The sequence below is a fragment of the Paroedura picta genome, chromosome 2 (genome assembly GCF_049243985.1).
Source record: "Paroedura picta isolate Pp20150507F chromosome 2, Ppicta_v3.0, whole genome shotgun sequence".
NCBI lineage: Eukaryota > Metazoa > Chordata > Lepidosauria > Squamata > Gekkonidae > Paroedura > Paroedura picta.
The window spans coordinates 127681066-127693633 of NC_135370.1; the positions used below are offsets into that span (position 1 = coordinate 127681066).

Sequence of the window (12568 nt, forward strand, 5' to 3'; positions counted from 1 at the left end):
CCATGCTAAAGAAATTTGCTTATTTATTAGAGAAACAGACCCAAGACTTGAAAGCATATACAGATGGCTTGCTTAAAGATATGCTCAAGGAGTTCAAGGGCGGCAAGGAAGAAGTCTCTAACAGGAATGATGAATCAATAACAGTGGCTGATGATAGCTCTAAACAAGGTTGAAAATTACCAGCAGAAGAGAAATTTGAAACTATGGAGATGGAAAAGGGGATGTCGGAGCTTTGCAGCCTAGATAAGGACTCCCTACCTAAGAAGACATACAGCCACTCCAAAGCAACAGTATACAAGAACCAATCAAAAGATATATGGATCCGCTGTGAAAGTAATCGATTGAAAGGAGCTTCTTGGAAAAAAAACTGTACTGATATTGGAGCCCAGGAGGTACAACTGTTTCAAGACTCACCGATGTATACTCGAGGGAAAGACTACAACTGCACTCTCTAAGCCAAAGGTCAACTGGACAGAACATGGGTCAGCGGGAACAACAGGATGCGGCAGGCCTCGATAGGAGACCCCCTTAAGAAGCTTGGGGAACGGAAATGAAACACAGTGGTTGAAATTCTTTTCCTCCTTCTGCTTTTTTCCGTAGCCATATAGGCAAGCTGAATTTGAATTAACATATCTCTGTAGTGACTCTCAGCTTAAACTTAAAGCATAACTAACAGGAGGCACCTAACTGAGGAGGTGTAAATGTAAGTAACAAAGATTTTATCATTTTTTGTATTAATAATGTACACTTATATAACTTACAACTTTAACAACCTATATATATATAGGCTTTTCTTTTTCTTTTCCCTAGTGGAAATGAGGATGGCTCTAAGACCATGTTAAGTATAAATTGTTTATGATTGCTAAAATTGTTAAAAACTATGCAAACAAATGTTGAAACGATGGTAACAAAGTAGACTTCTCTTTTTAAATGTGGTGGAAACGTGAAAAAGTTTATAAGCTTTGGGTAAAAGTCCATAATAGTGTAGCCATGTGGAGTCTTATAATCTTAAATGAAGAGAAGAGGCTTTTCAAGAACAATGGGGCCCTTATCTGATCTACCTAAGAAAATAAGTTAAAAGGGGATTGAAACGGGGTATCAAGTGTATCAAACAAAGAGCATAATCTTTTTCTTTCTGTATCAATAATGTAGATTATTTGCATTGTATTATCTTTAAATATTACAAAAGGGGATTGAAACGGGGGACTAAATGTATCAAATGAAGAGCATAACCTTTCTTTTTCTGCATTAACAATGTAGATTGCCTGTATTTCATTATCTCTAATCTTGGAAAACCAAAATAAAAATATTATTAAAAAAAAGAAATAAATAAACTAAGTCCCTTGTTTTTCTTGCATATTACTTACTGGTGGTGTTTCTTTGTATTTTACTTCCAGATGGGGCTGGGAGATGTTCAGGAATCAAAAGGATAACCCTGCCCCTAACAGCAGCAAAATGTCTGCCCCCACTTAGAAGAATGGGAAAATTAACTTGCCAAATATGCAGCAACATGTGTGCATCCATTCCCCCAGCAACCTCCTACCTTCTCTTCCTCTCACATATTGCTCACGGGCCGAATAAGAGCCCCAGGCTGTATGTTTAACACTCCTATTCATTGCAGAGATATAAAGAGTGGAGCACATTTCCCTTGATATAATTGCAGCATAAAGAATTAAAGGCCTTCAAAAAACAAAATCTGGAAATTCAGAGGAACTAGTTGTTCATGGCAATAGATCATTATAATAGTATTGCGCTATAGTGATCTGGCAATTATGTTGTTTGTTTTTTTAGGTCCCTCTAGTAGCACATGGAAAAATCACACTGGTGTGTGTGTGTGATGGGGAAAAGAAATGAGGTTGATATGAGAAGGACCTTAAAAACTGCCATCTCCCCATTTGGATGGTGCACAAAGGTACTTTGTCTGAACTTTTTATAAAGATTATATGAAAAGGGGGTTGGAGAAAAATCATATCAAAGGCAAGGGAAATCTCAGAAAGCACATAATTAGGGAATGACACTGTGTGGATGCCCTCTGAAAAGTGCCCACGTTTGGATTCCAAACCAGAGCAAAACTTCTGTGTGGAAGCAACCTAACATAGCCACCTCCATGGAAATTTTCACGAGGAAAAGTATGTATTTTTCACAATTCAGTACGATAATGCCTTTATTGGACTAACCGTACCCATTTAAAATGATGCCATATTGCTAATTTGTTTCCTTTCTATTTATGGTTCAACATAATAACATCTTCCTGCACATGTACCATAATTTTAAAATGAAAAATTTGCAGCTGATTAAAGTTCTATTTTTAATTTTAAAATATCTTCATTGAACTATTTGGAGTGGACCAGTCATTGTATGGGTGTTGTTTTGCAATTGATGAGTTTTCAGTTTATGAAACTGCTATGCCTCCAATAAGAGCCTCTTGTGGCGCAGAGTGGTAAGGCAGCCGCCTGAAAGCTTTGCCCATGAGGTTGGGGGTTCAATCCCAGCAGCCGGCTCAAGGTTGACTCAGCCTTCCATCCTTCCGAGGTCGGTAAAATGAGTACCCAGCTTGCTGGGGGGTAAACGGTAATGACTGGGGAAGGCACTGGCAAACCATCCCGTATTGAGTCTGCCATGAAAACGCTAGAGGGCGTCACCCCAAGGGTCAGACATGACTCGGTGCTTGCACAGGGGATACCTTTACCTTTACCTTATGCCTCCAATGCTCTATATTTCTTCAGTGGTTGTTATAAACTTTCAGCCTTACCAGTGTAGGAAAGGGAAATTCCCTGGAGTGCCATTATTTTATTTATTTATTACTAGTGGCAAAGCCCGTTGCATTTAGGAATACAACGGGCACTAGATTGGGGTGGGGTGGGAGAACTCTGTGGATGGCCTCTCCCTCCCCACAGGACCTGGAAAGGATACAGGGAGCTGTTATGGAACTCACCAGCAGGGGCAGCTCTCAAGGAGCAGATCATGGTCAGGGGTGAGGGATGGAAGGTGATTGGCTGGCTGCAGGACAGACGGGCAAGCTGGTTGGAGGATACGGAACTCAGGGCTGGGACAGCCACCCTGAGTGGGTGTTAAGCACTGAGTGGCATTTAGGTCATGAGACCAGCTCCTCCTCCAAGACCTTATCAGAAATATATAGTGGAGCAGATTTGCTTGTTTACCCCAGTCAAGTCTCAGTATATGTGTAGGTAAATGTTCTTGATGACACAGGATATAACTTCCCACATATCCATGCTGCGTGAAAAGAAATCAGCAAAGAGTCTTCAGGCATCCTAAAAAGGACCACATGCTGCATAATATTTCATGAGCCAGAGACTACTTTGCTTAATGCAATGTTATATCCAGTTGGCAATTCAGACCTAAAAAAAAATGTTGTTTTTTTTTGGGGGGGGGGAGGGTTATTACTAAATGAGGTCAGGTGGTCCAGCATTCCAGAACAAATGGACGGGGGGGTTGAGAGCCAGTTTGGTGTAGTGGTTAGGAGTGCGGACTTCTAATCTGGCATGCTGGGTTCGATTCTGCACCCCCCCCCCACATGCAGCCAGCAGGGTGACCTTGGGCTCACCACGGCACTGATAAAACTGTTCTGTCCAAGCAGTGATATCAGGGCTCTCTCAACCTCACCCACCTCACAAGGTGTCTGTTGTGGGGAGAGGAAAGGGAAGGTGAATGTAAGCCGCTTTGAGACTCATTCAGTAGAGAAAAGCGACATATAAGAACCAACTCTTCTTCTGTTAGGGGGACATTGTGGAAGAAGATGCTGTTACTGCCAGGCCTGTTGTGACTCCTTCTGGAACAGACATGGATTTAGGAATAAAATCCTTAGAGGATAAACAAGCTAGGAAATGCCATGGTGGAAGATCAGGGAATTCAGGTGCTGCCCAGAATCAGTACATTGGATTCCAAGATCTCAGCTGAAGGCTCTGCTCCAGATTCTTCACTTCAAGGAGTGCCAGCTTGTCAGTCCCTGAGGTTAGGGTGGCCAGGTTGCCTCCTAGCCTTGGCCTAGTGTTCCTGCTACTCCTTGAAAAATGGGGGCCCAAAACAGCATTCTGTGACACTATGTCATATTTGCTGCACAACCAGAAGTGATATCACTACATCATGGGATGCTCTAGGATTACCTTGAAACTCTATTGTAAAAATCAGTTTTGCGTAAATTCCAAAATATCCTGTAAGACATTGATGCCAGTTCCAGTTATACATACAGAAGTGATATCATATCATTGTGGAATGCCATTTGGGTAAGTCTCCTCCCTTAGTCTCCTGGGTGTTCCCTACTTCATGCAGTCACTCTCTTCTGTAGGGCAAGCCCCCACATGAACAGTGCTTTGGGTTCTTTCCCACCTAGCAGGGCCAATAGAGACAAGAGTTGCCAGAGGCACTGAGGTAGCAGGGACATTATGCAATGCTGTGTTAAAGAGTTGGTTCTTATATGCTGCTTTTCTCTACTTGAAGTCTCAGTGGCTCACATTCGCCTTCCCTTTCCTCACAACAGACACCCTGAGGTAGGTGAGGCTGAGAGAGCCCTGATATCACTGCTTGGTCGGAACAGCTTTCTCAGTGCCATGGCGAGCCCAAGGTCGCCCAGATGGCTGCATGTGGGGGAGCAGGGAATCAAACCTGCACTGAGAGAACACCATACTTCACTCCTTGCCTAAAAAAAATCTCACTTAAATATTTCAAGGCAGTTTTTCCAGGTATCCAGGCTGCAATTGTTTTGTTCTTGGTAATTTTCTAGAAAATAAAATTCTGTATACAAGTTTGCCAAAGCAACACTTTAAAGGCCATTTTAAAATGTTACTACATAATCTTAGGGGCTTCAGGCCGTAGTTTCGACATTAACAATTGCTTTGAAAAGACTGATCGGTCAATTGCCAATTGGGAACGAGACTTAGGAAGGCATCGTAGCAGTTGGAGCCCGGCCGGAAGGCAGCAGGCCCCAGACCGGCGAAGGGCGGCCATGCATGGCCGAGGGACGGAAGCAGCATGGCGCGTGTGGCAACCCTCCGACGGAGCGGTTCCGTTTAGAGCCCAAAGGCGCCTGAGACCGTCCCGGAGGGAGTCTTCGGGAAGCAAAGGGTCCCCGCCCTGACCCACGGGCGGAGAACATTTCATGCGGGCGGGAGCCTATTGCGCGGGACTAAGGTGCGCCCGGTGGGCTGGAAGGCGCCTTTACAAAGCGCCACCGACGCGAGCAACGTCGGAACGCACCGCAGGCGCCCGGTCGTGCACGATATCGGCCCTCTGAAAGAGAGCGCCGGAGACTGGGTCTTGAACCAATGCTGGAGAAGTAGCGCTGCCCCCGGCGGAACGCGAAGCCTTCCCAGGACCTTCTAGAAAACGCCCACAACGATTCTTCCGAGTGCGCACGCGCAAAGGTCGACCTCACGCGTCTATCCTCCTTCACTCCCGTGACTTAAGGCGGTGTCGAGAACCCGCCCCGCCCCCCTGTGGCTCGCCTAGGGCTTTCCGCCTATCATTGAGCGTCAACGGGGTCACGTGGGTCGAGGCTCCATTTTGTGGCTGAGTTAGGCGCTGGTTGGTTAGTCGAGAGTCGGTCGTCGTCCGGTAAGGTTGGCGGGGGCGATCGTTCGCTGAGTGTCGACAAACTTCTGCACAGCCAGAGATCTTGGTCAAATTATCACGCCGTAGTGCAGGTTTGTGAGGATTGAGCGGCTGCCAGGCTGGTTTGGAGTCTGCTGCGAGAACGAGCTCGGATGGGCGAAGGGAAGGCTACGGAAATCCAGATTAGGGGGAACATTTTGGGGCACATTCTATGCGCGGGAGGGAACAAATAGGACTCGGTTTCCAGGGGAGGGCGGGTGAGGTCGGTTTTATGCTCGGAGGGCCGTGATGGGGGCGCTACAGCCACCGACGCGGGTGGGGCTTCGCCGCCATTTTGTGAAGGTGATGGCGTCGATTTAATTCTCTTAAGAGCGAGGAACTCAGAACGCATGCGCAAGTAGTTTCCCGTGTAGCTGAATAAATCTGTCGGTTTTTTGTCATAAAAGGAGGAGGTGAGAATGTGGCGTTTTCTGATTGGCTCAGCGAGGGGCGGTGCTTCGAGCCCAGTTCCAATTGGAACCGCAGGAGTTGGGCGGGGCTGCCTGGCGCTCTGCCTGCCTTGATGTCAGATTGCGGCAGAGAAAGGCGGAGCGAGGACTGCGGCACAGTCAGGCTGGTGGGCGCTGCCAGGCGCGGCTGACCTATATTTGCGGCAGCCATTTTCTCTCCCGCGTTTGTACGGCTGGGACTGAGGGTCTCCGTTTATGGCTGGTTTCTTTTAACGGTTTACCTTCTTCAGCAGCGCCATCCGTCTTGAGTGACACCATGAGTGGCTGCCGTGTGTTCATCGGGAGGTTGAATCCAGCAGCCCGAGAAAAGGATGTGGAGAGGTTTTTCAAGGGATACGGACGGATCAGAGACATTGACCTGAAAAGAGGCTTCGGATTTGTGGTAAGTGGAGGTGCCTGATTGAAGCATAAGCAGTGTTAGGATGCTTAAATGGATCTCTTTGGGAGAAGAATTGGTTTGTGGAACTTGGCCATGAATGCATCCCTTTTAAATGACACTTTTTTGTTTTGCTGTGTTCCATATCAAGGTGGCAGTTCTTTCAGAATGCTTTTGCTAGAGCCATAGTCAATTAAGTGGGATTTGGGACTGAGCATATATAAGACTGTAGCTCAAATGCTATTTAACTGGCTGCTGTGAAATACTGTCACAGTTTTTTTTTGTTTAAGTAAAGTTATACTTTAGGTTGCAGTTCTAATTCTGATGCATTTTCTTTCTGTCCTGCAGGAGTTTGAAGATCCCAGAGATGCTGACGATGCAGTATATGAATTGGATGGAAAAGAGCTTTGTAGTGAACGGTAAGTCTTGAGCCTATTGTTTCTTTCCTAAAGCAAAATGTTTAGATTGAATAATTATGTTGAGAAGGATAGTAACGCATGATACATTAATGACCAAGTAACTTGAATCTTTATTCTAAATTTTGTTTCTGATCCTTCTTCACACAAATTTGAACCATTAAATGCTTACTTTCTTTCCAGAGTTACAATTGAACATGCAAGGGCCCGTTCTAGAGGTGGAAGAGGCAGAGGGCGATACTCTGACCGATTTAGTAGTAGACGTCCACGTAATGATAGAAGGTATGTCCCTGTTGTTAGATCCAGTAGTATGGCTGCATTCAAATGCAGCAACAATCCTGTCTCTGTGGCACAGCTTGTTCTTGTGCAATCTCTGTTGTATTTCTCCTTACATCAAATCATGTCTGCAGTTACAGTTGCCTTTTGTAAAGTTACATTCTGCAAGTCCTAAAGCATGTATCTTGTATCTCAAAGTAACATGCTAAGCCATGGTTTAATTCAGGTTCAGAATCCCATGGTGTGGAAAATAACTCAGCAGCAAATAGGTGTTCCCCTGGGGATTCTGTAATCAGGAAGATTTCAGTGTACCTTGGTGCAATACATGGTGCACAGACATGAGGCAAGCTGCATTTTGTCTCAGCATAGGCAGATAGGTTTGTCATTACTTCTCAATGAGGCCTCTTAAGGGGAAATTACTTTTGCTTAATTCAGTCATTAGTGGGTGTAGTAACATTATAATTTTTATTCCACTTAGAAATGCTCCACCTGTAAGGACAGAAAATCGACTTATTGTAGAAAATTTGTCATCTAGAGTCAGCTGGCAGGTTTGTTATTTTTCTTTAGACTCCGATTAACGGGTATGTAATATATATATTATTTTTAATCTAATTTTTAATCTTAAAATTAAACTATTTATTATTAAAAGTTAAATGTTTAAATATATTTTCAAAAGTAGTTTTAATAATAATATATTTTAATGTAATTTTACCTTGTTTTCAAAATCCATTTTAACCACTTTAAAAATCCATTTTATTTGCCAGCCTATCTGTGTCGTTGGCCTTATGACGAGGAGTGCCTGTGGGTTATCCTAATCGTTCTGTCTTGGTCACTCTTGGTTGGGCCTGGTTGACTTTTCCAGTCAGCTCCTCCAGTGTATCAGTTGGCCACCTCTAGATCTGTGTTTGCCGGTCTAGACGTAATCGATGCACTTCCTTAAAGTGCCGGGTTGCGGCGATCCCCGAGAGTTAACGAGATCTGATTCCTAAGTTGAGAACTGTTCCTCGTGTAACGCTTCGAATAAGAGATCCTGATCAAGAGAGTTGAAAGATACGCATTAGTTGGTCGTTGGAATCCTGATCGCAGTAAAGTGGTCCTTGGTGTAACTGCTCAAGCATAGAGAATGTCTGGATCTGCGAGTAGTCTGCTAATAGGGAGGGCTGTGCGATTAAAGGCTTCCACCGACTGGGTAGTGTTCTTCAAATGGTTGGCGAAGAGCCAGTCGGGCATATATCATGACGGTACCTTCGATCGCTTAATGCAGTTTGCTGCTTGGCTAGCCTAGGGAAATTTTAATGAAGGTAAAGTAAACTATATTTTTAATGGCATATGGGGCACAAAATAATTGGTGCTTTTGTAAATGTAATGTTTAATCATAAAACTGCTTCAGATTGCTTTGTTACAAATAAAGATGTCTTTCTGTTCAGTAATGTGCATAGAACATAGCTTAATGTTAAAATTGAGCATTTTGCTTAAAGCAACTTGCTGTTTTCATTTATTTCGTGCCCTGATGTATTCTATCAAATATAGAATTATCTACAAGTGTGGCATTTGCCACCTTTTTAGTTCTTAACGTCTTTTCTTACAGTAGTAATTTTTAACTTTATACTTTCAGTACTGTCTCTTTCTTTGCGTTAATATATTTGATCTCGTGTTAGGACCTCAAAGACTTCATGAGGCAAGCTGGGGAGGTAACCTTTGCAGATGCACATAGACCTAAATTAAATGAAGGGTGAGTATCTTGGAATACATATATTGACATATTCTGACATGATGATGATGATGTTCAGAAACCTTTTTTTGTCTTTTGTCAAGCTGATTTGTGTATTCTTTTAAAATTAGGGTGGTTGAGTTCGCCTCTTACAGTGATCTAAAGAATGCCATTGAAAAACTTTCTGGCAAAGAAATAAATGGAAGGAAAATTAAACTAATTGAAGGCAGCAAAAGACACAGGTAAGGATGCTAGGGTGAAAATAGGCTTATTTGTTGCCGTTGATGTAATTAGGATCAAAGTATATTGCTGTGTGGAGCCAGATTTTTATGTCATTTATTTTAAACTTTTTTCAGTAGGTCAAGGAGCAGGTCTCGCTCTCGTAGTAGGAGCTCTTCACGGTCTCGCAGCCGGTCTCGCTCCCGAAGCCGTAAATCTTACACCAGATCCAGAAGCCGTAGCCGTAGCAAGTCACGTTCAGTTAGTAGATCTCCTGTCCCTGAAAAGAGCCAGAAACGTGCTTCTTCAAGTAGATCCAAGTCTCCAGCTTCCGTGGATCGTCAGAGATCTCGCTCACGGTCGAGGTCTGTTGATAGTGGCAATTGAGTTGCCCTGGGAACTCTTAAAAACCATACTTGCTAATAGTGATGGTAAGTATGTGACTTCTGGAGCAGAGAACGAATGGGGAAGGGAATGGGACTGAACAGCCTTGTACATGCGGACCACAGAAGTTGTTGAACTAATTGTATTGTCTTTTTGATAATCTTTTTCCTGCTCACTTCATTAAGTCAGAAGTGTATAGCTTTGTGTATATTGGTAGAGCTCTTTATAAAGAATTAATCTTTTGTATTTTAAAAAACCCGACTTCTGAACATTTAGTTTTAGGTGTATTCTTGTAATTGGCATTTCAGGGTGTTCAATGTTTGGAATTGACTACAGAGCTCTATACCAGCTGTTAATAAAGCTTTATTTCAGATTTGTGGTGTTTCCATGTATTGTTTGCTGCCTTGGCCAATTCCAGTCAGACTGGTTGCTATTGATAATAAATATATTCAAAAACTTGTGTGTCTTTCTTTCTGAAGGTCTTTTCAACCAGAATGGTTGGTTTAACTGTTAAAGTTGTGCTAACAATGTCTGTGCCTGGTACTCGTAAGTGTTGGGGCACAGAATTAAGATACCATATCCCCAAAATTCCAGTTGTCTACACACACAAGGTTGAGTAACTTCTTCAGCCCTTTTGCTATAAAATACATTGATTTGTACTTTTGAGGTTGTAGAGGACTGTAACAAGGGATTGCTGCCCCTTATTAAAGAAGTAGAGTTGGTTCTTACATGCTGCTTTTCTCTAGCCGAAGGAGTCTCAAAGTGGTTTACATTCGCCTTCCCTTTCCTCTCCCTACAACAGACACCCTGTGAAGTAGGTGAGGTTGAGAGAGCCCTTATTACTGCTCAGTCAGAACAGCTTTATCAGTTCTGTGGTGAGCCCAAGGTCACCCAGCTGGCTGCATGTGGAGGAGGAGTAGGGAATCAAACCCGGCTCGATAGATAAGAAGTTTGCACTCCTAACTACTACACCAAACTGGCTCTTGGGTATGGAGGGTCATGTATGGCATTTTTCAGTTGACATTAATTTGGCAGTTTTTATATTTCTTGGGTGGGGATCTGTTGTCTAGAGATGAGTTTTGATCCTGGGAGCGCTCCAGGTCTTAATTGGAGATTGACAATGCTAGTTCCCTTGGTGGAAATGAATGCTTTAGAGGGTGGTGTCTGGCAGCATACTTCCCTGGGGTCTGTTGCCTCCAGGCCTTAATCCCAAAATCTGGGAGTTCCCTAAACCGAAGTTGGCGAACTACAGCTACTCCCAAAATGTTGCTACTGAGGAAAACTTGCCCAGTTGTGTGAGCTAGCTAGTAGGCCGGTTTGACTTGCATGGCAGGGGGAACCTTCAAGAATTGGGGAGGGGGGGTTGACCTCACTATGTCTTCTGTCCTCTTCAAGTTCTACTTTTCCAAGCCCTCTACATGTTTTTTCCCTCATAGAAACTCTCACATAATCTTCCTTTTTGTGTATTTGGTTCACACTGATTTTTTTAACCTACCTTAACCTAGCTATCTGCTGGGAATCACATGGTGATTCAAACCTGGATCTCAGATATTTCTAAGCATGACGGCCTGCTGGGCTCAGTAGGGTGGCCTCTGTTCAACAGTAGCAAGCCGGAAGGACTTAAATACATGCAGATCAAGTAGCATAGTCACCCAGTGGGTGCTGCTGGGCCTAAGGTTGCCAACCTTATGGCTGAGGCCCTGATCCCAACCCCCCGCCCCCAAAGGTGTCAGGAATTTCCCAAGCTGGAGTAAAATATTCCTCTGTTTGGCCCCAACAAGAACCCTTTCAAGGCTCCTGCCCTGGAATGCGATGGTTACATAACTGAGGGAATAGTCACTTAAAAGCTACAAGTGTTGTTCATAGGGTTTCTGAGGGTTTCCCAAGGAATATTTTTAGATTTCATCTTTTGCTGCAAACCCCCAGGTGATTTTCAGGTTTCTAGGGAGCTCTGGCTTGCCCGTTCAGTGTTCCAATAACTGGATTTAAATTTTCAGATCTGGCCGACTTGATTAGAATATACAATTGGGTACCCCCACACGCATGCTTTATCCTGACTTTCCTGCTACCTCTCCCCCTTCTCTTTTCTTGCTATACCATTAGCCTCTCAGTGCTGGCCTCACAGACTCCCTGCCATCGCGAAGGGCTGGGGAGGCCCCACTGCTTTATCTGCTGCTGAGCCCCTCAAAGGTAAGTGCACTTCAATGGGGGGGGGGGTGAGTGGGGCTTATGCCCCCATTATAAATTTTTTAAAGATTTTAGATTTTTCTGCAAACCCAGGGGGTCCCCCAAGAATGCAGAAAAGGGTGCCTTTGTAAGTGTGGCCTTGAAAGGTGGAAGAGAACAACAGGAGGGGGCTACGCTTGAGAAATGGCATCTAGAAGATGGCTTTCCTGTACTACAAATGAGCTGCTGCTAGCTAACTGGACTGACCAATGGCTGTTGTGCATGGTAGGAAACCTTGCAAGAAGGAAGCCTTACTGGTTAAGTTGGACCTACAGATTTTGTCCCATCAGCAGGGCAGGAAACCCATGGCTGGATCCCCTTGAAGGGCAGGCTCTGTGTGTGCTAGGTGTGTTCCACTTTGTCTTTCTTTTGAGAACTGAGCAGCAAGGCACTTTCTGGGCACAGATTTATATCAAAACATCTGATCTAAGAACAAACACTGAGCCCTGGAGGGTCCCGTGAACTGAAGAGTTTTCTGCACTGGCATAGGACAGCAACTCAAGCCATTTGTGCATTTTGAATCACCTACATGAAGTTGGGAAGGCAACTGTGGCTCTACTTCATCTCCCAAATTTCCATTAAGCACAATAGGTTTACAGTAGTGATCGTAGCCTCTTGTGGCGCAGAGTGGTAAGGCCACAGACATGCAGTCTGAAAGTTCTGCCCATGAGGCTGGGAGTTCAATCCCAGCAGTCGGCTCAAGGTTGACTCAGCCTTCCATCCTTCCGAGGTCGGTAAAATGAGTACCCAGCTTGCTGGGGGGGGGGGGGTAAAGGGTAATGACTAGGGAAGGCACTGGCAAACCACCCCTTATTGAGTCTGCCATGAAAACGCTAGAGTAGCGATCCCCAACCTGTAGTCCGTCGACCAATTGGAGGTGGGC

At 44.4% G+C, this 12568-nt stretch overlaps 1 protein-coding gene across 3 annotated transcripts; it reads left to right on the plus strand.

The window, feature by feature from the left end:
• The first annotated feature begins 5481 nt into the window (after nucleotides 1-5481).
• Nucleotides 5482-9915, plus strand: SRSF5 (serine and arginine rich splicing factor 5). Of its 3 annotated transcripts, none has more exons than XM_077322613.1 (8): nucleotides 5482-5660; nucleotides 6311-6459; nucleotides 6802-6872; nucleotides 7053-7151; nucleotides 7624-7693; nucleotides 8804-8877; nucleotides 8988-9098; nucleotides 9213-9915. In XM_077322613.1, the coding sequence occupies exons 2-8, from the start codon at nucleotides 6334-6336 to the stop codon at nucleotides 9460-9462; spliced, it is 801 nt and encodes a 266-aa protein (XP_077178728.1). In that variant the 5' UTR covers nucleotides 5482-5660; nucleotides 6311-6333; the 3' UTR covers nucleotides 9463-9915. The 3 variants fall into 3 exon arrangements, with proteins under 3 accessions (XP_077178728.1, XP_077178727.1, XP_077178729.1); XM_077322612.1 differs by having other exon boundaries at nucleotides 5485-5660; nucleotides 6308-6459; XM_077322614.1 differs by lacking the exons at nucleotides 8804-8877; nucleotides 8988-9098; nucleotides 9213-9915 and having other exon boundaries at nucleotides 5485-5660; nucleotides 6308-6459; nucleotides 7624-8777.
• Nucleotides 9916-12568: the final 2653 nt, after the last annotated feature.

Excerpts from the sequence above, each read along its gene's own strand:
- SRSF5 (XM_077322613.1), top strand. The coding sequence starts at position 6,334 with ATGAGTGGCTGCCGTGTGTTCATCGGGAGGTTGAATCCAGCAGCCCGA. Across the intron at positions 7,152-7,623 it reads CGTCCACGTAATGATAGAAG|AAATGCTCCACCTGTAAGGA; the intron begins GTATGTCCCTGT and ends TATTCCACTTAG. Across the intron at positions 8,878-8,987 it reads AGACCTAAATTAAATGAAGG|GGTGGTTGAGTTCGCCTCTT; the intron begins GTGAGTATCTTG and ends TTTTAAAATTAG.